Here is a 25,059-nt window from a genome sequence, read left to right as displayed (position 1 = left end):
CTTACTGTTAAAACAATTGACAGCAACATGTTAAAAAAAAACTCAATTTATTCCAATACTACATTTTCATGACAGAAGTGAATTTAAAATGCCGGCTTTCTTAAAAATAACAAAATTACATCTGAATCAAAACCTTGATGACATAAGTATAAAAACAAAAATAAGGACCAAGAAATGTTTCTTCAAAAGCTCCGACATAAAAAAGCAAAAGGAAAAAAAATCAAAAAAAAAATCACAAGCTTTAAATTTCTTCGGCAGACATACGGCAGCTCACAGGTTTGTCTACACTGCACAGATCAGAAATGTTAACATGTGAATGACAGTGTGACCAAATCTATCTACACCAACTGTGCTGCGGTCTTCCAGCATTTTGAAAAAAAAAAAGAAAAAAAAAATCCGTATTCCACTGGATGGTATCAACACTGGTCATGAGCATTTGAAACTGGGCATAACAAACATGTTGGGGGATGAAAAGGGGAGGTAGGTAGGGATGTTTGTAGGAAACAGTCTTTAAAGAAAAGAGCCTCCAGTTTGCTGTTGAAATACATCAATCGTATCTTCATCCTCCATTTCTAGCTGTAAGAGAAAGTTCAAACATCAGATGGGAGAGTTCAACAAGGATTCATGAAAGAAAAGTTGTAGGGTTTTCATTTGAACACAGTTTAGGCACATGTAAAAATACTTGTTTGAATATTACACAAAATAGATAAAGAGATCCATGACAGAGCACCATTAAGTTGATTTGGTGGGACAGGGAAAATTCAAGTTAACAAAACCTTTCATTTGTGTGACTGTTCTGTGAACAAAGAGCACAGGCAGTACAACTGCTCAGTGCTAAATTAAATTAGGAAGGAGTATTTTTGTTTAAAATTAAGTCAGTCACAGACTCTACTAATAATCTCACTTTTACAGTGAACAACATTTCCTTGGTATATTTGTGCAAAAAGAAGCAACATCATTTTCAAAGTGAAAATTTGAAATTTAAAGATGTTTTGAATGTATATGTCTTAAAATGTATTGAACGAGCCATACCCATTGTCCCAAGTAATAATATTGTGATAACATAACAAATGTTGATTCATGTAAGCTGAACAAACGCGAGTCTCCTTACCTGTGAGGGTGTGTCTGTTTCATTGATGGGCTGACCATCAAATCGAAATCGAATTTGCCTCATTGACAGCCCCTGTGTGGACAAGCAGAAAGAGATTAAAAATAGACTTTATGAGACACTCTGGCAATCCAAAACAATAATGAGCCAACCACGCTGCATTATTTCATTTAACTTTACAAATCATAATCACACTATGCAACATGGAGCTCATAAACGTTGGTACCATATAAATTAAATATGATGTATATAGCCTGTACAATGACATAAATTGAATTGCAGTCTATATAGTAATTCCTGTACTATGAAAGTTCTGCAGGCTTATCTGTGCAGCTTATCATTCATCCTGATGATAGTTGTCCAAAAGTCTGTCAATCAGGATGAAATTGACATGAAGTTATCTTTCTTTTCTAAAGAAGGAAGCTTCTTGAATGACAGATGAAACGCCTGCACGTCATCTTTCGCTGCAAGACCACGAAAAAAGACTTCTCGGGACCACTACTTCCAAGACCTTAAAGAAATCAACAATTCTTTCACATTGGTCATCTTTTATCTAGGACAGTGTAAAAAATCACACAATGTACATATACTTGAGAAGCACTACTGTGTATTATGGTCTCACCTGTCGTTCACAATAAGCTTTCATCAGTTTGCTGAGAGGAGTGTGCCTTTTGATCTTGAACTGGACCACTGAGCCATCCTGCCCCGCCACCTTCAGGTTAATGTGCTCATTGTTCTCAGTCTTCACTCCCTCCTGAGAGAGAGAAACATAAGTATGCCTGCATTCTAATTGCTACACAAGATGTGATGCTTGGATAAACAATAATGTTAAATGTTATAATAGGACCTTCGGCATATTAAGTAGACGTGACTTAACAGCTACAAAACCCAATCGGTTGGGGTCAAACACTCTTGTATGGTCTGTGTTATACAGGCTTGTGATTAAAATGTGAGTTAACTCTATCGTTGTTCACGAGTTTCCTGATTTGTTGTAAGCGCTGCATCTGCCTGGTTGCACCCGGGCCGCACAGACCTCTGAATCGGTGTGGTTTGTTGCAGAAAGAAACGCAGCAGGAGAACCCTAACATTGGAGTTAGCATGTAGCATTAGCCTTAAGCAAGCCATGGCCTATGAGTTAGGATAATGGCCAAGGGCCTAACGGGGATGGAGACTGTTTCTTGTACGTATCCACCTCTCTATACCCAGACACACAGGGGTTTTTACTTGGTTAAATGCGTAATTTCAGTATTTCATACGAGTTGACCGGTTTTTCCCCTCAATCTATTCATTTAGTCTCTTTGCTAATGAACACTAGGTTCTCGTGCCGTTACTCACATTTCTCTGGTTCTTCTAGACGATACCCGGACACACAACATTCACATCCCTTTGCGTTACGTGTTCATCACAAATGCAGACGTAACTGTAAAGGGGTTTGTGTTTTCTCGACGTCTTTATGTCAATACACTCGGGTCTCAGACACATTAGCCACGTTAGCTTATTATGCTAACACATCCCGCTAGCACAGTGCTAGCGCGGCAGTTGTACTGTGTGCGCTTAGCATTCCCTCTCAATATTATGAGATTATCTACGAACTGGTCGCACATGCTGGCATTTTCGTGGCATCGTCAATGCAATTATCACACATGGATTCTGACGAACAGAGTACACAAAGCCCCGTGTAAAATCCACTCCTCACCTTAGGTTTTTCGTCTGCCATGGCTGCTGCGGTGCTCTGTCTGTCTGCGCCTGTTTCTGCCGCGGCTGCGCTAACTGGCGCGCCACTTTGCGTTGGAGGAGTGCACACAATCGCGCCAGATCAACTAGGTAGGGGCGAGAGCCGTTTTATCTTTTAACAGCTATTCATGATCTGCAGCCCAGATATTCGTTATTCCACTGTCAAAATTAACTATTTTTTTAAATCTACAGTCGTGGATTAGATTTAATTTTTCTCAAGCGTAAAGACTTAACTTTCCCATTCACATGTATCGGGTTTCTCTTAGATATGTTAAATTCATCGTGGATTATGGATTCATGCATCTAAATGATTGTCCAAAATTACAATCTGAAAAATCTTACTTAATTCTGACGTATTGTGGATATTGATACAAAATATGAGTAATCTAACAATGATGGGATTAATTTTTACCGTTGTTGATATTAAAGTGTGAGTCTCAGGCAGCAGGGTTATTCAAACTATTTTATTTACAAAATTAATCAAAATATTATGATGTGCCACTTTTTCCATCTTTTATCATGTTTTTTATTTTGTTAACACAATATACAGCTTTAGTTTATGGAAATATGTTTGTTTACCTCATTACAGTATTGATCTTGCAGATGTTCAATTCTAGCCTCTGGGAAGTCTGGGAAGCTCTGGTTGGACTATTTTACACTGTAGTACTACTGATTTTACAGATGCACAGAATGATTATGATTATAATTAAGAGCTGCATTAAAAATAAAACAATCTTCAGTGGTCACTTGCTGATGCATTGACACTATGTAAAATGAAGAATGTGTGAAAACTGTAATACAAATAGACTCATCTTTTTCTTTATTTTTCCATGCACAGAACTAGCTTTTCAAAAAATACTTCATGACAAGTTCATTTCACAATCTATGACAAATAAATAATTTTATAAGAAATATGAAGAGAATTTCCTTTACAGCACTCATAGCCCCAATTAGACAAAAAGCACATAATGTTAAATGAATGCAGAGTAAGCCTAAATCTTTAAATTGACCACCACCAACTTCATTCATGTATTTTACCAAAGCATACTCAAATTAATAATAATATAGGTAGCTAGGAAACCCTCACACAAACATGTAGAGTACAGGCAAAGCTATACATTGCATTTTAATTACTTTACACAATGTACTTCCCATCTCCAGGGGGTTAAATATCAGAGGTACTTAAAAGCCCATGTCTGCCAAGAAAAATGAGAATAATATCTCTGGTGAAAGGCTGACATTTTATCTACGGGCATTTTACTATTAATGACGAAACACCATCCAAAGTCGATTCCACTTTTACTGCATCATGTAGCAAACGAGAAAGAGTATGCAGGAGGAATAATGTTGTCGATCACAATATCATACAGTAAGATCTTTTATATTCTTCCCCAAAGCAAAATAAATATTACATTTATTACAATAAATACTGAAAGCAAACAGAAAACATAGCGCTGGAGCTTTGACTTCATACATAACTCAGGAGAAAACTCAAAGTATTCAGTAGTAATTGTGAGCCATCATGGAAGCAGCAAATCATGGGCAATGCAGGGTGTGGCAACATGTTAATGTGACCCCATTTTAATAATCTCCTTCTATGTGTTTTTGATCTGTGTTAAGACTGTCTGGCATCCAACATCTTCTTCTATGTGATATGACTGAGGGGCTGGAGAACACATCAACGGAAAAATTAAAGCAAAAATGTATATTGTATATAGTGACCAAACTTTATAATGGCTTGGCAATATTTTGACACCGAACCATCGTGCATGTTCACCTGGTTAATACCATTTGTTATTGCAGAACTACACGTCTTCCTCTGGCATTATAGTTAAGTTTGATTGTAAGATCGATGCTACAGGACTGGCTCGTTCAGTGAGAAAAGCTCAGACAGAAAAAAAAAAACTCATTGAAGTCCAATTTAAGTTTAAATTATATTCTTAAAATATTTTTTAAAAGATTCTTCAAATCCACACAAAACACCCTTCCAATTTAACTTTCATTTGACTTCTGAGCTGCATGAACACATTTGATGAGCGAGTCTTGAAGGCCCAGTTCAGAGCAGACCTGGTATTGAAATTCATCAGAGATCCATTAAGTGGACAGCATTAAGTACAACTGTTCAAACCTGGCATTGAAAAGCGTTCTGAAAAAAATCTGTGAGCAACTGTGACGGGTTTTCATATCTGCAGGCTGACATATTTTCTGTTGTCGCTAACAAAATGATGTTTCATTTCATGTTGATAATGTGTTTGTGTGTCAGTGTGGGTCTGCATGTGTGTGTTTGCGCGAGTGACAGACAGAAAGAGAGTTGGAAGGTGTGATGCTTAGGCATCTGTAACATGAAATAAGATTTGAACCATTATAAAAAAAAAGAAATTGTTTTGATCACCTTTTTGTGTTAGGGGCCACACGGTGGTGTAGTGGTTAGCACTCTCGCCTTGCAGCGAGAAGACCCGGGTTCGAGCCCCGGTTGGAACAAGGGCCTTTCTGCATGGAGTTTGCATGTTCTGGGTACTCCGGCTTCCTCCCACAGTCCAAAAACATGCAATGTGGGGATAGGTAAATTGGACACTCCAAATTGACCATAGGAGTGAGTGTGAGAGTGAATGGTTGTTTGTCTGTATCTGTGTTTGGCCCTGCGATGGACTGGCGAACTGTCCAGGGTGTACCCCGCCTATCGCCCAATGTAGCTGAGATTGGCACAGCACCCCCCGCGACCCTCTGGTGGAGGATAAAGCGGTAGATGATGACTGACTGACTGACCTTTTTGTGTTACCAAGTGTGTTAATCCTGCAGTGATGGCTATACATAAGTCCATCAATGACTGAGTCCTGAGAAGTGTAATAATACTGTGCATCTGCAGCCAGGAAGAGCTTGAATGTGTTCTGCAGACATTTTTTACGTTCATGCATGCTCTGGAATTTTACCACATGCGTCCCTAAACCACCAGCAGGATCCAAGGTCACATTCGGGACACATTTGGTGTGTTCAGACCTGTACTTAGCACTGTCTACTTGTCATTGGGTCACTTAGGATGGATGTTAATACCAGATCTGTATTGTCTGTATTGTTGTCTGGTCGTCCTACAGGAGAAGACGGGGCTAAAGAGCGCCCCATCTGTCAGCAGGGGGAAACTCGTTCACCTCCCAAACCTCTGTGAGTGGCTGCTCTCCCAATGTGAACGTCAGTTTGTATCTCATCCGGACCTTCTCCTGCAAAACACATACATATGGTTTGGCAGATTGCTATAATACACACCTTGAGCATTGGCAATGTCAATAATCATTATATAATTATGGCACATTGGATGTCATACAACTTTAAAAATTGGAAATACAGTAATATCTTAGACATAGGAAAACACTGCTTATATGTGTTCTGTCACTTAATATATTTCTTAATGTATTAGTGAATATGACCCCATTAGACCTGGTACTAACATTCGTCCTGAGTGATCCAAATATGGGCAGATGGCTCAAAGTACACGTCTGACCACTCCTAGTCTGTCCTGAATGCATACTCCGATCCGATCACAGAGACAACATTCGCAAGTGTTTTGACGATGCATGTGGTCACATTCTTGAGGACGGATTAGAGAGTGCCCCCTCCGAGGACATTGTCTGATTTGTAGCAGTTGCACAGTATTTCTCCACTCAATGCCAGTGCCACAAGATTAACACTAATCTTCACATTATTAGTTTTTTTCTGATGGTTAAAACCTTAGTTTGTGTTAAAACAGCATGAGAAGACTTCTGATTCATCAAAAACATAAGTTTGTTCTTGCAACATCAGTGTGTATTTGAATGAACGGTGGGGAGTGGGAGCACCAGATCTGATCATATCGGTCACAGAAGATGTATCCAGGTTGCATATCATATTATTTTGAGTGAACGGTCCAACTTGGCGCTATCCACATGCGATTGTATCACTGAGAATGGATGTTAACACCAGGTCTGATCGGGACCAATATGAACTTAAAGAAGCTTCAAGCTGAGCTGTACCTTGAGAGGATTGGCAAGCAATATGACCTGAGTGACGGCAGCTGGGGGAAGGATTGGGTTAAAAGGAGCCAGCTCTGTCCCTGAGGGTGGCTGCAGTCTCACTTTCATAGTCTGAAAATTCAGCAGAACAGAGATCCAGTAAAAAGAAACAGCTTTCAAAGTGGTAGATATTTACCTAAATATACAGTTTTATACGTAAATACACAGCTTCCCATACAATAATAGCAATATCACATACACACTGCAGGTTTTACCTTGGGTACAGCCGCCTGTAGAACAATGCTTCTGACAGGCTGTGGGGCTGTGTTTAGCATGGACGTCACCATCACCAATACATCAGGCCTGCCTGGTGGACAATCACTGGCAAAATGCAGCAGAACACGGACACCATTTTTGTCATATGCTGTCACTGGACACACATTACCTAATAATCAGGACACAAAGAAATAAATGAAAATAGAATTATGGGGCACAAAGGAAACACATTTGCAACAATGTGAGTGCAGAACATTTTGATTTTAAATATTTCATTAATTGCTCAGCCCTATCTTTTCAACACACACACACACACACACACAGAGTGGACAGCTGGTGGACTGTGAGGAGATTATATCAGAATTTGACAAACCCAGATCTCATCTGAGACTGAGTACGAGTCTAGAAAGACAAGAGATCTCTTGCAAGAGATGTGACCAACATACGCAGATGAAACTGTCTCTGCACACAATTGGTTACACCAACAACTAATCAGACCAATAATCCGGATGACATATGTAGAGCGACGGAAAACGTGTCAACAAACATCCTAGCGATGGCTATCTAGTAATAACATCTAACAATGTTTGCCTAGCCTGGAATTAGCCTGACTCTGTCTGAATCCATGTGATGTCTTCTGTTCTACTTTTTTTCAGCCCACCTTCTCCTATTCACCAAACAGACACACAAAAACACTTTTTCCTGGAACTCACTTGGCCTAATGGCATCCAAAGGAACAAAAACATTGGCCAGGGACATGTCCTGTCCTCTGCCTGGACTGGCATGGGTCAGAGGGTGCATGGGAGAATCAGAGTGTAGCAGAGGACAGTCATCTTCCTGACTCTTGACTGACGGGGGGTTGGAGCTTCCTTGCATCTGTCCCATAAGTAGTGAGGTGGATGTGGTGGAGGAGATACCAGGATTTAAAGACATGGTAGCAGGAGTGTGCAAATCCTCACTCTTGACCAGCGGGCTACCAAAGTCCAACACACCAGCTGTACTGTGTGGATAGATCATAGAAATGTAATAGGTTACACAATGTTTAAACATATAAAACATAGAAATAAACATTAATAACCAGTGTTAAAAACAAGATAATGGAGGCAAGAGAAAATGATGTGCTATCTAGTGCATGATACCCAACCTGAGTCTGTTGGGACCCAACAGGACCTGAAATGAAGTTTATGATCATAAGTGCTGGTTGTATCTCCTACGGTGTGTGACGTGTGTGGTCATTGAGCTAGTAGTAGCTTCCTCCTGGCTGTAACTATGTCATTTGCTATAAACTAAAATAAAGTCTAACCGCCACGTTTGTAACAGTCAGAGTACGTATCATTTCGAAAGATTACTTGTGACAGATGGACAGCGTAATTCCTACCTACTGTATATTCCTTCCTCAGTTTTACACAAGTACTACTCACTTTTTTGGACTGCTCAGATCCAGCAAGGAAAGATCCTGTAGAATTTCACTGACTGAGGATGAAAGCGAATGAGGGGCTGTCAGTGAAGTGGAGACGTGCATCGCTGAGGGAGGAGGCAATGTCATGCTGAGTGACTGGGGAAGAAGAGTCTGGCCTGAAGTGGTCGGCACTGAACTGAGTGGCTGTGGAAACATGACTGATGTTGTTGCAAAAGATTGTGTAAAAACTGGAGATGTCTGCAACACTGGCTTAGAGAAGCTTAAAGCAGAGGCAGCTGAAGAGGACTTGTTAGGGCTAAATGGGGCTACACTTGAAGAGAGGGCATCTGGACAAAGTGAATATGTAGATGTGGGACCCGAAGGCAGAGTAGTGTCAAAAAGATCCTGACTGGGATCCTAGAAAACATGGTAATACAAAACATCATTAGTCAGAAATATTTAAGATGGTATAATTAGTATATTAATCAGATTAATTCAAGTACCTGAAAGGATGACAGAGACTTGCTCTGCTCTGCATGTGCTGTATTCTCCACAGGATCATTGAGGCCTGCTCATGAACACAAATGTGTCAAAAATGTTTCCTTTTTGGGTGTCAAGAATATTTTCAAACAATAGTTTAAGCTGTAAAGAAAACACAGTACCTAAGAATAATAGCTCTTCATCCAGTAGAGAGAGGGCTCCAGAGATTGCCCTGGGGCTCGGGGACTGAGCTTCAGCAGCAGCAGACCCAGACAACAGATCAGTAGGAAATGCCATAGAAGATGCCAGAGGATGATTCTCTGGTGTAGAGGGGCTCTGTACACCCAAACCCACCAGATCAATCAAAATCTCTGACTGGTTTGTGCTGCCGGAGCCTGTCAGATGAAGGAAAACATAAGGGGCATTCACTACTGTGTTAATCAACTTCTCAAAAAAGGAATAAATAGTTAACTCACCCAAATACATGCTCAAAAGCCAACTTGCACCATAGATAGCAGTATAGATATCATAGCCTTTTTGGATAAAACTACCTCTCTATGGGATTGCCTCTGACTAACAAAATAATGATCAGTACCGTCACGCACCTAGCCGTCACAGACAATTATAGACTCACAAGAGACTTGCAAAAACACTCTTTTCACTCACAAATAGCAAAAAATAGCAATATGCAAATTCCTTTTCACAGAGTTCAGGAAGAATAATTTGCAAAAACGTAATGGAGATGCATCTTAAACTTCCCCACAACATTCAAATAGGCAGTTTAGCTAATGGGTGGATGGACTGTGCTCGCATTTTCACACACACTTACGTGTATGATATCATTTATTATGGTCCAGTGTAAAACCCACACATAGTATATTCAGTATATATCACTGATAAACATTCCAAAATAAATACACTTATAATAATTTATTATTATTGTAATGTATTACTTTGATGCAAAGCAACAATCCTGACCTCTTTTTGCACATAAACTGCACTCAATGGGCATTATATCTGACAAAGCACTATATTCAAATATAAATGTGTCAAAACATGTGCTAAACCAGGTTCTACTCCTGTGAGGTTTTATTACAGTTACATAGGTACCAACCTCATATTAACATCTGTTTGTAATGGTTCTTTTCTAATTCACCTCGTTTGCCTGATGTTTGTTGTGCTTCTTCGGTCTCTCCATTGATGTTCTGTCCTTTCACAATCTTCTTATAGGAATTAATGACATGGGAGAGGTCATCACTGGCCTGCAGGATGTCCCCTGATGAGTGCATTTTCAAAGGTTGAATGAAGGTTGGGTTTATAACATTCAATAGAACACCTCTGTGCTCAACCTTTTTATACTTGGTACCAGCACGCCATGAGTTTCAATAGCATCAAACTACTAAGCAACAAATTCTCACCCAAGCTGCTGTCATTGTCCTCAGACTCAGCAGCAAGCTGGGCTACTGTCTGTCGAAGTTTGTCACAATCATTATACAGCTCCTGTGGGGACAATAAGTGAAAATCCACATATTTAATGTCACCTAGAAACTGTTGAGTCATAGGTTACAAAAATGTGTACGTCATACAATAAATGTCACTTTATACTAGGATAGGAAACATGTTCTTTGTACAAATTGTTTTTTTTAAATAAATCACTTGAGTGAGTATGCTTTAACACATAACTTTGCTTTATACAGGTTGAATTAAGCGTTGTGTCAAAGAGCCTCATTTTAACCAGAACACACCCTGATAAGCTCTTTGTCACTGTCAGTGGAGTCCTCTGGGCTGAAGTGAGCAAGCATCTCATTGAGGAGTTTGACACTGTTGTTGACTGATTCCAGTGTGCTTTTTTGTTTTCTCACTTTCTGGGTTCTCACTTCATCCTGAGAGGAATAAAAATTGCATTTGTTAAAACTACTTATTAAACTTGACTGTTGGTATCAAAACACAGGGTTTGTAGCAATATCTCTTACAGAAAGCAACCAAAACTTATTGTTGGGCCTAGTTTAAACACAAACAATACAACGTAAAAATGTGACAAAAACACACCTCCTTGACCATGTTCTTGATGAGCCGATTGGCCTCTTGCAGATCTTCAGGCTTTTTGCTCTTGAGTAGCTCTGCTAACCTCTGCAAGGAGAAGAAAACCCCCAGTGAGTGAAAAAAAAACAAAAAACAATCCCATTTCCCACAGACCCAAGCACAAGCAGCAAACTCATGCCAACTCTCAGACCCAGAAAATAACAAACTCCATCAACAGATTGGCTGCAGTCAACCCAAAGTAAACATGTACCATGACCTCCTCTGGCACTGTGCAAACATTGAGTCAGGAAATTAAATAAAAACAAAATAAAAAAGGAAAGGAAAGTTGCAGACTTGCACTTTGCTATGACTACTTTCTCTTTATATCCTTTAGACAAAAGTGAAACATAGAGGGGGAAGACAAACTTTTCTAAATTTCTGTAACCAAAATTGCCATTAAAGAATGTATAAAAACATGAAAGTATATTGCTATGAGTGATTAGTTATTCTATCATTACATAGTTTATTTTACAGGATGCTAAAAAATAATTAGCTACACTGTAATAGCAAAATGAACAGGACATGTTAATTTGATGGGCCATGCACTTATTTTCTTTCTTGCATAGTCTAAAATAAGATCAACTTTAATATAGTTCAACACATTATTTTTAAGTGTATCGTAATTGAATCTGTACAAGTATAAAAATCACAATATATGTTGATATCATTCTTGCTGTGGTATAAATTTTCAGGGGGAAAAACAAGAGGCTATTTTTAAAAATGTGTCAAATTAAATAGTCAATTAAATGGTCTTTGGCAGTGGATGATCCGGATATAATGGCTTCATATGCAGGCCTGAAAACGTGCAATAAAATGTAGAATATTTGAGATACATCATCAATGCTTTAATAATTGTGCCAACATACATTATTAAAAAAAAACTGAAAATGTATCTGCAGAAGAGACAGGAGAGAAAGTTGCAGAATGTTAACATTAATGAGAGCCGGGAATAATTTTTCATACCTTACTTCTCTTCTCATCATCAAACACAGGATTCTTGGTTCTTGGAGAGGATGATGGTACTAATGCAACATCAAGAGGAATTTCTGGGTTAACCAAGACGATACCTAAAATAAAAATGACAACAGGCAGGTAATGTTGATGGCAACTGACAATTTAAATATGAGCTTTAGGCACAACAGACAACATGATCAATGTATTATCACCTCTGTCAAGGAGGTAATGATTTAGACTGCATTTGTCGGTGAGCAGCAGGACTCAAAAGGTGAAAGACTGGTTTGGATTTCATCTTATGGGGATACATATATAGGTAGAGACAGCTAACAATTGGCAGATGACTCACCCTGAGACTTCAGCATCTGATATGCTTCACAGATCTTTGTTTCATCTGGTAGAGACACAGTCCAACTGTAGAGCACCTCAATAACTTTGGACTTCACCTTTTCCGACACTTTGTCTCCTAGATACTGAAAAATAACAAAGTGATACCAGATATTAATTTAAGCAAGCACATTAGCATCATAAGTGGATTTAAACATTTTTCTTACTTACTTTGGGTGAAACCACCTTAATTAATTCATTCAAAAACCTAAATTTCCCAACTTCACTGTGAAACCTTTGCCCACAGTTCTTCATACAAGCCTCAAGGACCTACAAAAGGAAAACAGGCTTGAATAATTATCTCTGAAATGGCCACGATAACACTTGAAAGACATCATAATGAAATACATAGTGAAATGTTGACACTACAGACCATTAATGCTTGTATCGCCTCCCATTCCTGTGGGGACTGAATCTTGTGAGCCAACAGTCTAACGGATATTTGAGGGCTGAAAAACATGACAATAAGTGAGTAACTATCCAACATAATATAAGTAATTATAATAAGCTTTACAGCTGAGCTACTATTAATTAATGTGTAACTGTTTTCTGGTTGGATTGAAGTTTTATGCAAATAAACAATAAATACTAATCGATTAAGAATAAATAATCAAAAGGCTAAGTCATGCCCCCCTGACAGAAAATAATTGAAAACCACTGGGCTAAGTTTCAATAAAACAATCATTTGTAGCAGACCTTCTTTACAGTAAGTGTTTACCACAGAGAACATTAAATGAGTGTGATACAGCATTATATGATATGTAGAGTTTATTGAATTTGTATACCCTTCTAGCTCCTTATTGATTTGGTCACAGAATCCCATGATATACTCCCAGTCTTCCTCTCTGTTGGAAGGGTTAGTGGCTTTGTCTGAAAACGAAAAAAACAGGTAAAGACACCCTGACACCATATTTCACATATTTCCAAACACAAATGTGTGATAAACAACCATGGAAAAGCAAAATGGACCAAGTTTTGACGTCTAAATACAACCCAATGGGACGTTCTCTGTTTATTTTATAAACTCTCTTCCTCTTTTTTCCATTTTACTAGCCTCTAGAAACTTTACTGATCCAGTTTGTTGTTGCGGTTGTTCGTCAGGTTTGGAATTGGATTAGTTAATGCCTCAGGCTGTTTAAAGGAGCAGATGACTCCGGGGTGCAAATGCTAAAACCGACTGTGGTAATACAGTAATTATATGTTTGATAAATAATTCACCATATGCTCCGTGTGCACCAGACACACACAAGTAAAACACAGAAATGCCAAAGCTGGTTTTCAGCGAGTGGCGTTCATCAGTTCTCAGCAGCTGTCAGTGCTAGCCACTATTTGTCAACACAGACGAGTTAGCACGACATTTTTTCATTAACAGCACCGTCATGAGAGTCCAACTCGTACTTTTGATAATTGCAAATACACGGAAAAGTATTGCACATCATTAAAATGTATAAAATGACAAGAAATGGGAGTTTGGTGGTGGACTTACTGAGCCAGGACTCCAGCGACTCTCCATCATCCGCCATGTTTGATGTCACTCTGATGGTGCATTGCATGAAACTCGGAAATTGATCGATTCCCTATTCAAAAGTCTTATTTTCGTGCTCAGACAGACGCATCGTGGCAACAAAATAACACGAAATTGTATGTAACTAATGGCATGGTGTTGTGGGGGTTCTCTCGGTCACTTGCTGAGATATGTTTGTCATTTCGAGCTTGTCAAACCAATTTTCTGCATGTACTCTGGCTTCACAGTCCAAACACATGTGAGTATTTTATTTTCCTGCAGGTTTACTTATTTTTAAGACCTGGCTGATAAACTGGAGAGGACTGGAGTATCTGGAGGACTGCTATTTATCTTTGTGCCATGAGTGGCTTTTTGAAACTCGCGACTTTGAGTTGTGTGAAAAGCAGCAAGGCCATACAACCAGCGGGACTGGTTGTATGGCATGCTGCATTCACGTGCTGTAGGACAAATGTTAGTTGTGATTTCTGTTCATTGACCCATTTTTACATACATTTTTACATTTACATACATTTTACATTTACATATATATACATATACATATACATATACATATACATATATATATATATATATATAATTAAATTAAATTAAATTAAATTAAATTAAATTAAATTAAATTAAATTAAATTACATTAAATTAAATATAGCATCTTGGTGATTTTTTAACAGTTCTTTACACCACACCACCTTGAACCATCACATTTCTACCGAAGCTCGAATGTCTGCATTTCATATTTTAAAGCAGAAGCTTACCAATGCAGAAGACATCATTTGTCTATTCATGCTGATTGCTCTGGATTCATTTAAGTGCAGGAATTCACACTTCTAATGGGGACCCCACAAATAAAGGCTTTGGCGCTTCTGCTGCTTCACACTTTTCTGCCAGGGCTCACTAGAGTGCGTTTGATTTATTATTGAAACCAATTAACAATGTTCTTATTTCAAATATGCGTCTCACTGTTCATTTTACTTTGCCACTATGTGTGTATTTCTGTGCTGTCACCTTGAGCTGTGAAATAAAGCAGCATTTTCTGCTGTATGTATGTACAGTATTTATTTCAATTTAATCTATTAACTGAGACAGATCACAGCAGTCATGCTGATAAAAGGTTGTTTTTTCAAAGAAAGAAAACAAAGTTTTCTATTTGTCAACCCAACTTGGGACCCAGTTGGGCAAATGCTGGTTGACACTTGTGGATTGAAGGCAGTACCATGATTAAAAACTCTTGAATAATTTACACTTGTTGTCGTGGAGCAAGTACAAAGTCCTTGAAGATTTACTTTTTCCCCCAAACATAGCTGTACTGTGGTAATTGAAAAATAGTGTGTACAGGCCCATAACTTTTAGATTGGAAGCAGCTAAATTAATTTTGGGATTTTCTACATCAGTACCTGCTTTAATGTCTGGAAAATCCCCGATTAGGAGTTTTTGGGTTGTGCATCTGTACTTTTCTGATGAACATGATACTTTCATTATTTCAGATAGTTATCTGTGGCAAGGGAAAAACAGCTTGTCACTTGTTGCTCATGACAACACAATGACTGTGTAAATCGATTACTTATATAAATGCATCATATTTCCATCATTTCTCATCTATTTTGGGACACAAAGCACACACACAAATATTGACAAACATGAATTATTATTTCTCTGGAAGGCATTTTTAAACACAGCCTGACAAAGGAAAGTGATGTTCCTTTTAACATGTTTGCTCTTTCTGAGAGAATAAATGCCTCAGTACAAAAAACTTGCTGATGTACTGATCTCCGACTCAATGACATTGTAAACAATCAACAAGAAAGATTGAACTTACACTACAGCACATTACATAATAATAATTCAAAGAACCTCATCCAGTGTCCTGACACAGGGTTAATGTAAAAAAGAAAATCAGTCTTTGGTCTCCTCCAAATATATCTTACCATAATTTGTTTCTGTTCAGTGGAAGTTGTTTTTTTTCCAAGGTAAGTGACAAAAGTTCAACTCACAGTGACAAATTTCCTCTCATTTTGGACTGGTGTTGGTGGGAAACATGTCCATCTGCCTGTGACACACTCTCACACACCAGTTGGTGCGATTTCCATCAAAGACCAGAATGATCTCTCCACAAGATGAGATCGCTGTCGTTCACAGCCTGGAAATCGAAGGCCTTAACACGTGTATCCTGATAAGAAAAAAAAAGACAGGGACACAAGGATTACAGTTAATGAAAACTGAATAGACCATAAATCAGCTTTACATCTGCAATATGATTTTTGACTAGAGCGGCCCTGCTGTATATATATATACACTCACCAGTCACTTAAGTACACAGGACACATAATAAAAAGGGACAGAAGTGTGTTCTCATGCTGTTGTGGCCCATCTGCTTCAAGGTCCAATGTGTTGTGTGTTCAGAGATGGACTTCTGCACACCTTGGTTGTTGCCACTCACCGGGTATTTTCTCTTTTTCAGATGATTTTTTTGTTAACTTAAGATGGTTATGTGTAAAAAAAAAAAGAAAAAAAAGTAAAATACTCAGAGGAGCCCGTCTGGCAACCATGTCAAATTCAATTTTTAACATTAGGATGATCAGTTTGAAAATTCAGCAGGTATGTCTACATGTCTGAATGCATTGAATTGCAGCCATAAGACTGGCTGATTAGTTACAGTATTTGCATTAACTGTCACTCCATAAGCCATGTGGACTTTAAAAACTCTCTGTTTCCCTGTTTCAGTGCCAGTGTGTTTTCGTCCATGCCTGATCACCAGAGCTCCTCGTCACAGCCACAGATGCCACAAGTTTTTGATCTTCTTTGTGAGCGACGCTTTCCTTTTCTAAGTTTTCTTATCATAGCCTGTTAGCTGATACCTTAGTTAAGATTTATAGCCCCTTTTGTTTTCCTCCTTGTGAGAGATTTCTGTTTGTTCATTTTCACAGCCTTTTAGGAACTCCAATCACTAGGATTGTGACTTACCTTTTATTAGTCAGATTGATTAGATCCAATCATTTAGATTGCGCTTTGTTTTTGACCTCGTCCTTTTGTTAGTTAAAGATCGCCAATCAATAGGATTGTGCTTTAGACTTAGTTTTCGTTTTGAAGTGTTTAGAGCTTTGTTTTCTTCCGTTTGGAGAGTTTTCTGTTTTAAGTTTTACATGATGACCATAGTCTGAGTTTGTTTCCTCTTCGGAGTGATTTTTTGTTCCGCGTTTATAGTTCCGAAACGTTTCTTTTGAAGAGCGTTGCGCTCTCCATTGGTTATAGTTTTTCATAGCCACGCTTTGTTTTCCCTCAGTAAAGAGGATCTGCCTTGTGTTTTGTTTACGAGTGCCATTAAAGACAATTAAAAGGCCTCTGCGTCTGAGTCCTCTCTGATCCGTCTTGTCATTAACAAGCAGTTGAATAGATGTACTAAATAAAGTAGCTGCAAATGCATTCAGTCAGTGTGCACGGAGCTGGAAAGCACGCGCACACGTGCACATGAAACCCAGCTGAGATTAAAGAGGCAGCTTTGTTTATCTTGACTTTCAAAACAGCATCTGACAAAATCAACTTTTCAAAGTAAGATCCATTACTTAGCCATACTGGAGCTTTCAGTCCTACAACACAACCATCTGTAGAAGGGTCTGGGATGGAGTTACTCGTTAATTAGAAAAACATAATGAAAATTTTGATATGACAATTAGGAAAACATCTGGTGAGAAGTTCATTGTGCCATACAATTAAAAGTTCTCAGTTTGTGCGTGCAAATGATGGTGTATATCCTTGTGTTCTACAAGTGTGTATTTCTCTTTTCCACTATCCCCTGATCTCCGTCAGATCATAGAGCCATGATATTTTAGTTTGGGAGTTTTCTCGATTGGTTTCGATACTTCACCAACTCGTCCAGTGAGTCAAACTTCCTTTCGCCGTCAAGTGAAGTGTCTAAATACTGCGCATTGTTGCCATTCCTGCTGTAAAACGAGGGTTAAAGAGTAAAAAAAGAAATGGAGTAAAGCGTACATTGGTCTTGACATTTCATTTCAAGCAGCCATCGAACAAATTAAAAGTCTTTCATTCACATGCTCAGTCAGGACACAGTGAAAAATCCCTGATTGAGAATTGTGCTTTCTACAGCCAAGAAAAAAATGCATAGGGATGGATTTATGGAAATGACCAGTGACCTGAAAGAAAGGATAAACTCAGAGTCATCAACTCTGTGTTGACAAATACTCTCAGCAAACTGTTTGAGCCAGAAGCACTAAAAGGATAAAGAGGTTGACAATGACAGCAGCAATAATATAACATAATAATGATAATGATAATGATAATGATAATAATAATGATAATAATGAGACAGTGTTATTTTGTGATTTTTTTCCTTCCCCATTTGTCATATCAATAATATGCCATACATCTGCCAATTAATAAACCAGTCAAAAGGTAACCTTTTGTAAATCATAATCTGACTTAAACTGACATTTTCTAAAAAATGCATTTCCCAAATTTGTAAAAGAGAAATGTTAAACATTGTCTGACTTTTTCATAAACAATAAATACCAGTCAAATTGAATAAACATAATCAGTTAATACAGGAGACAAGGCTACTGTGAATTGTACATTTTTAATTATTTCCTTTCACCATGATGGACTAAGATGATGGATTACCAGGCAGGAAAAGGCCCAGGTCCCCAGATGGAATTTGAATAATTGCAAACATTTTCATGTCTTTAAATTAAGGTGACAAAGTGAGGTAGGCAGTCTGAACTGCCTTACACTCTCAAACTCTAAAGAATGGTTTAATCAGCCTCCTAATTCTCTTCCAGTGTCTTCCAGCTATCATCGTGTGGTGTGTGTGTGTGTGTACTTGTACTTGTATATATTATATTTTTGTGGGTCCAAAAAAACCTATTGTCGTGTGGACATTTTCACCTTGTGGGCACATTTTGTCTGGGCCTCACAACTTTAAAGGGCCTTTTCAGGGTTAAGAGATGTACAGGTTAGGGTTAGACATTTAGTTGTGATAGTTAAAGTTAGGGTTAGGGGCTAGGAAATGCATTATGTATATGAGGTGTCCTCACTAAGATATAAAAACATGTTTGCGTGTCTGTTGATGCATATGCCGTCATTTCTGTATAATATAGAAACATATATCTGTTCCCATCCATAGATTTCTTTTTTTTTTCTTTTTTTTTTACACACAAACCACGTCCATGTTACAGATGTAGCTACAAGCTCCTCTTTTTGTCTTTGCTGTATCTGTCTATATTTCTGCCGAGTGTATGAATCCAAAGCCCTTTTTATTTTCTTCTTTGAAACTGTAGCAAGATACCCATTATATCAAACATAAAACCACTTTTATTTCTCATAATATCAACATCTGCACGGTCCTATGTGATGTGAAATATCACAGCCATCCAAAAATCAGAGAATTATTACTGCATCTTCAATGGTAAAAAAAAAGGCAAATCTATTGATGTCCTTATTCTGAAACCAAAACACAGCACATCAGAAGACAGAATAAGATAAATGGCATTGAAGCAGAGGTGGAAAGAGTACTGAAACAACTCAACATTTTACTTAAGTACAAGTAAAAGTTGTTCTAAAATATACTCAAGTTAAAGAAAATTAGCTTGTTTAAAATGACTGTTTAATTACTATTTTAACACCGTTGGGGTTCAAGGGGACACAAATGTATCAGTCAAAATGGGTCAAAAGGTCACAAATGCTTTAACTTGGTCACTCAATCAGGGACCTTAATTAGTGCCAATTCACCTGTCCTCTGTCCTCATCATTCACCTGTCCTCATTATTCATCTGTCCTCTGTCCTCATCATTCACCTATCCTATGTCCTCTTCATTCACTTGTCCTCATCATTCACCTGTCCTCTGTCCTCATCATTCACTGCCAAAGTTTCCAGTACATTTTTATTTATTCAGGCCAACATTTGTTTTTTACTCAGTAACAAAAAAAAAACTGCTCAGTTACAGTAACACGAGTAAATGTAACTCATTACTTTCCACCTCAGCATTTAAGCCATTGCTTGTGACAGCAAATTAATTCAAATGTTAGTAATAATGAAATAATGACAACTCAAAAACAGGGCGAAAAGGAGAGAAGTAACAGGGGAGAGAAAAAATAGCTTTAACCAAGAGGATGATGAAAGTGTTGCACCGTCCTGTCAGCCAAGCTTTGATAGTCTTGTTTGACACACCAGTTTGGAGCACTTTAAAAAGGCTTTACTGATGGGGTCACATCACTGTACTGGTTTTAGAGAAGAAAATGTGAAAAATGCTTTCATCCCAGCACTGTGTCATACTAAAGCTATCATTAGTCTTTGAGGCGTCTTTGAGGAGTGTTGCACACTTATTGCAGCAATTTGGCTATTTTATTATTTGGCCTGCGACATACATACGAGGCATACTGACAACAAATGCGTAGATTAAGTGAAGAAACAGGATCATTACGTCATATTATCAACTGGGGCATTTGTACCAGAACGTCCTAAAATGCAGCTCCAGCAACTACGTATGAAAACAGATATGAATATGACATGATGATGATTAGTAGTAGTAGTACATTTTGAATTGCAGACGTGACCTTTTGTTTTGTGAAAGGCCATAAATAAAATTAATTATTATTTTAAATATTACGTGGATGGCTTGCCACAAGTACCTCAGTGAAGTTCCTCATAGTGGAGTGAATGTTTAACACCTGTCTGTCTTAACATTACGATGAGCAGATATTCAAACGTCATCCACTCTGGTTTTAAAGAAGAGCACCATTTGCGAACCTGCGGCAATGTGGAGAAGCTAAAAAAAGGAATCCCAGATTCCTCAAACTATCACTACTCCTATAGAACTACAAAGAATGATAATAATAATACATTTGCTTTGTATAGCTCTTTCAACAATGCTCAAAGGCACTTAACAACAAAATGAAACAAGCAGAAGTAGAAGCACTAAAATAAATACACATAAATGCCCAAGAGCAATATTTATTGGACATTAAAAGCAGTTCTCAGAAGGTGCAGTATTAGCTTTTTAGGGTAAATGAGTGATCGCTGTAGGGCATCTGGAATGCCAATGTATCACACGTCTTTCCTGTGGTAAGGGAGGTGCAAGTGAATCACGTGGGTCTGTACTCAAACCAAATTGGGCTTAATTAAGAGTTGTAACAAAGTTGTAACAAGCGTGGCAGCATTCTTGAATAGGCTCCAACAACTTCTCTGCACTCTTTATTATCATTCCCCATGATCCCCTGATCAGCATAATCGTTTAAATCGTAACAATCCCATGAAATTAACAGTTACAATTTATGACTCTGAGCAGAAAGCTGATATTCCATTTTTTCTTTCTTAAGATTTATTGAATAAAATATGCATAAACTGAAGTTGGGATTCATTTATCAAACACATATATCTCTTGGAAGTGGTTGGTTACCGTTTCAAATGAGTTTCAGAGAAATGAGAGTGCATTTCATAAATGTAGGTACAAATTTGCTCATGATTTATAATGTGCATCAAGTTTTTACAGCTGTATTGTTAATATCTGTCTATACTGTGCTTTCACATATGTGGAAATGCATTTTTATTATTAATTATCTTTATCCTTACTGTCTTTGCTGCTGTGACAAAGTACATTTCCCCCACTGGGGGACTAATAAAGGACTATCTTATCTTATTTTATCTTATTGTGAACTAGAGATGAAAATAAAGTGGTTCCACATAATGTTTGGGAAACCACAGTAAAACTTTTATTTTTTAATTTTTTAACATTTATTAGAACAAGTTCCTTGACAGAGTCTCACACATTATGACGTGTATCATTACTCATATTGGTATCAAACTGACAAAATACAAACTACAGGGACAATCAAATAGCAAAGAGGTGAAAGAATATTCTTTGTAGGTACACCATCTAGCCTAGTTGAATATTCTCACCTTTCCAAATACAGGTGACCATTTTTCAAGATACAAGTCCGTCTGGAGTCGAAGGCCTTTGAGACCACTGGTCCAGTGTGGGAGGATGAGGCTTAAGCCAATTTACTGTAATCATTTTATGTGCAATCAATAAAAGAACCCTGAGCATAAACACACTATTTTTCCCTAAATCTGTTAACGATACAGTACCCAAAATGAGTTGATGTGGTTCAACTGGTCTATTTAAATTAAAAATCTCACATATTTGTTGCTTCACATTCTCCCAGAATTTTTGCAATTTAGGACAATCCCAAAAGATGTGGGAGAAGTCCCCTGTTATAACACAGGGGGGAACAGTTATTATCATAACTAGCTATTACCAAAGAAGTTTTGAAACATCTTGCCCTCAGCTTTCAGCCAAATTAGTAAAACATTTTTGATCAAAGAACTCACCTGTTGTTGTTGCTTGAGTGGTAACCACTTAGACATTAGATATTAAAGACTGAGGTGGTGATTCAAGTATTTCAGTTCGGTTCAAGGTACTGACTGAGCATCTTAAGCTAAGCAGTTCCACCACTTTAGAAACACACTTCAATTTGTACATGAAATGCATTCACAGCTGTACTTTGTACACAGGCTGATGAACTTTTATTTGTGCATACGCTGAACTACTCTTTATAGAGCTGTTTGATCTGTGAACCGAACATCATAGGGATCTGTTACACAAGCCTCTTATAGACCAGAGACCATTAGACACAAAATGACTTCTGAACACCTATATATACACATTATATACAACCTTTTTTGCTTCAGTTAGAGAGTTGGTCCAGTTCTATTCCTCAATGTGTAACCACTCTTCTCTTTGCTCTTGAGTGCAAATTAGGACCGGAGATTTATTTTTGTTCCACACTGAAAACTCCTCTCATGCCAATGTCAGCAATGTCCAGGGCCCCCATGAACTGATGAACCCAGATAAATGTGTTATATCTCTCCCTCTGCTAATGCTTCAAACTTTCCTTTGAAACAAGCAAACATTTTGTTCATGTATGGCATGTACTGAAAGGAGATTATAGAGTTGCCAAGATGAGAAGGTTAGATCTACAGACACGAACGTTAAACGTGGTCGTCGGTGACGATAGCATCAATGAGCCGGAAGAGAAATGTTTGATTCCCAAGTCATGTCCTGTTCCTGCAGCATATGGATGTTGTATCCACTCAAAACATAATAGTTCAAGCCAGTGCTACAAATTAAAATATTAGACAAATGTCCAGGGACCAAGATGCTTTCAGACATGTACTTAAGGCCAGAAATTCTCCAAAAACCGCCCTGCCAGCTTCCTATGATCTCTGGATAATATCCGAGTGAGCTCATGTGCAATCGCACAGCAGGAGAAACTCCAGACAACCAACTGCAAGTGAATGGGTGTGTGTCCTGCCTCGTGCATGCTCGAGCAAAGCACATCTCACCAAGACAATATCCTACTTCATTCATCACACATGAACAACAAACACCAGAGGATGACGGGACCCAGTGTCTAATAATGGCTCAAGACTCTTGATGAAGGAAGTCTGCAGCCTTGCACTGTGGATTGTTATTATAACAAGACATAAAAAAGAAATTCTTCTACCACTCTAGAGTCTGGACATTCATCACACAAGCCTCCCTGATCAGAACAGGGACCTGCAGCAGCATCTGAAGAAAAACCCAAGATGAGATTAAGTGTAAGGACAATATAGACATTGATTAATTGATGTCGATGGAAAGTGGCTCCGAGCTGGATACTGAATTGTGGATATCAACTTTTGGCTGTACTGGGCTGTAGCTGTGTATGAGAATCTCTCAAAAGGCATAATTTTTTAAACTTGTTTACTGCACAGATGGCTTTCTAAGTTTGAGACAGTGTTGGGGGTAGAAACAATTTGAGCTCAAAGTGATCCTTCAGTTTTTTTTTTGTAATGTGGTTGTAAAAAGTACTGAACCATAGTCTGAGCTGTGTGCACCTCCTGCTGGGCCCATGCAGCTAGAACCAGCGTAAGACAGGCACTGGATGCTGTCACTGACAATATGACTGCTAAAAGAGACACAGAAAAAAACACATTTCAGCCACGTTGCTTGTTAACATCTCAGATTAATATCTAAGAACATATTTGCCACTTCACCGTTAACAGCCTTTGCGTTCGGAAGTTCTCACTCACTCATTTTGTACCGCTTCCTCCTCCACATGACCACATGATGGTCTTTACCCTCTGCATGTTTTTGGATTGTGGGAGGAATCCAGCGTATCCAGAGAAAACCCACACACACACGAGGGGACAACAACAACAGCTGTGAGGCGTCAGTGCTAGCCTCTTCTTCACTGTATGACTGCTATTTGGGAATTGATTTTTGTAAAGTCTTGGTTTTCTGCAGGTTCTCCGGTTACCTCCTCCCACATGTTCAAAAACATGCAGAGTGCAGAATAATTGGACACTGGTGAGAGTGAATTGTTTGTCTCTGTGTGACCCTGTGATGGACTGGAGACTCCGGCCAAAGTGTACCCCACCTTTCACCCTATGTCAGCTGGGATTGGCGTGTCCCTCAATTATCCCTTTAAGACAACTGCAGTATGTGGTGCACATTGTCAGCGTGTAAACAATATCCTATTGTTAATACCCTAATCCTATTGCAATACCCTATATAATGGGATGTTGATAATGGGATGTTGATAATGAGATGTTGAAAATACAAGATACTGCTCCCTGTTGGCTGTCAGAGGGGTGACATTATATTATCTGTATCTGTCAACGACGTTGTAACCCAAGTCTTCTCCGAGAGGCACATTTGCTGTTCCTCTAGATATAATTGTTTTCCAGCAACACACACACACACACACAGGTTCAGAGGACAGTGCATTGACATACATTCCTTTCCTGGAGACTTACTCTAACCTTAACCTTACTTACTACTGGCCTAATCCTAATCCTAATCCTAACACTGACTCTAAATTTAACCTAACTTTAAAACATGACTTCATCTTAAAATGTAGTCATTTATAAAATAAGATAAGATAAACTTCATTTGTCCCACAAAAGGGAAATGCACTCGTTACAGCAGCAAAAAAGACGTGTGCAGACAACAAAATTAGACGACAAAACAACAAGCAAGGGATTAAGGAAAGGACTATAGTCGATGTGCATTATGTACAGAAAAAAAAACATGGACATTATATACAGTGGATGAAGGCTAGATGTTGTGTTATGTGGACTTG

The 25,059-nt window shown here is 38.4% G+C and overlaps 2 protein-coding genes across 5 annotated transcripts; both read right to left on the bottom strand.

Moving 5' to 3' along the window:
* Window positions 1–30: 30 nt before the first annotated feature.
* Window positions 31–2,955, bottom strand: sumo2a (small ubiquitin like modifier 2a). 2 transcript variants are annotated; one of them, XM_058639752.1, is made up of 4 exons: window positions 2,805–2,955; window positions 1,731–1,862; window positions 1,112–1,183; window positions 31–576 (listed from the first exon to the last, which is right to left on the bottom strand). In XM_058639752.1, exons 1-4 carry the CDS (start codon window positions 2,823–2,825, stop codon window positions 511–513), a joined length of 291 nt encoding a protein of 96 aa, XP_058495735.1. In that variant the 5' UTR covers window positions 2,826–2,955; the 3' UTR covers window positions 31–510. The 2 variants fall into 2 exon arrangements, with proteins under 2 accessions (XP_058495735.1, XP_058495736.1); XM_058639753.1 differs by having other exon boundaries at window positions 1,731–1,850; window positions 2,805–2,929.
* Window positions 2,956–4,129: 1,174 nt separating this feature from the next.
* gga3a (golgi associated, gamma adaptin ear containing, ARF binding protein 3a) lies at window positions 4,130–13,948 on the bottom strand. Of its 3 annotated transcripts, XR_009241427.1 has the most exons (18): window positions 13,890–13,948; window positions 13,189–13,273; window positions 12,777–12,852; window positions 12,575–12,673; window positions 12,366–12,489; window positions 12,026–12,129; window positions 11,030–11,110; window positions 10,726–10,863; window positions 10,399–10,480; window positions 10,137–10,256; window positions 9,163–9,375; window positions 9,004–9,068; window positions 8,523–8,917; window positions 7,815–8,101; window positions 7,101–7,270; window positions 6,847–6,957; window positions 5,609–6,057; window positions 4,130–5,234 (listed from the first exon to the last, which is right to left on the bottom strand). XR_009241427.1 is itself a non-coding variant. In XM_058639746.1 (17 exons), exons 1-17 carry the CDS (start codon window positions 13,924–13,926, stop codon window positions 5,947–5,949), a joined length of 2,298 nt encoding a protein of 765 aa, XP_058495729.1. In that variant the 5' UTR covers window positions 13,927–13,948; the 3' UTR covers window positions 4,130–5,946. The 3 variants fall into 3 exon arrangements, 1 of the variants encoding a protein (XP_058495729.1); XM_058639746.1 differs by having other exon boundaries at window positions 4,130–6,057; XR_009241428.1 differs by lacking the exons at window positions 4,130–5,234; window positions 5,609–6,057 and having other exon boundaries at window positions 7,101–7,206.
* Window positions 13,949–25,059: the final 11,111 nt, after the last annotated feature.

This window comes from Solea solea, chromosome 10, assembly GCF_958295425.1.
Source record: "Solea solea chromosome 10, fSolSol10.1, whole genome shotgun sequence".
Classification (NCBI taxonomy): domain Eukaryota; kingdom Metazoa; phylum Chordata; class Actinopteri; order Pleuronectiformes; family Soleidae; genus Solea; species Solea solea.
This window is presented reverse-complemented; position numbering and strand designations above follow the sequence as displayed.

Bases quoted from the DNA above. Each gene is read 5' to 3' on its own strand.
- sumo2a (XM_058639752.1), bottom strand. From the start codon at position 2,825: ATGGCAGACGAAAAACCTAAG. The intron at 1,184-1,730 runs GTGAGACCATAA...TTGTCCACACAG, and splicing joins AAGCTTATTGTGAACGACAG to GGGCTGTCAATGAGGCAAAT. The intron at 577-1,111 runs GTAAGGAGACTC...TTTCTCTTACAG, and splicing joins AAACAGACACACCCTCACAG to CTAGAAATGGAGGATGAAGA.
- gga3a (XM_058639746.1), bottom strand. From the start codon at position 13,926: ATGGCGGATGATGGAGAGTCGCTGGAGTCCTGGCTCA. The intron at 12,674-12,776 runs GTCTGTAGTGTC...TTCCTTTTGTAG, and splicing joins AGGCGATACAAGCATTAATG to GTCCTTGAGGCTTGTATGAA. The intron at 9,069-9,162 runs GTACTGTGTTTT...GTTCATGAGCAG, and splicing joins TGAAGAGCTATTATTCTTAG to GCCTCAATGATCCTGTGGAG.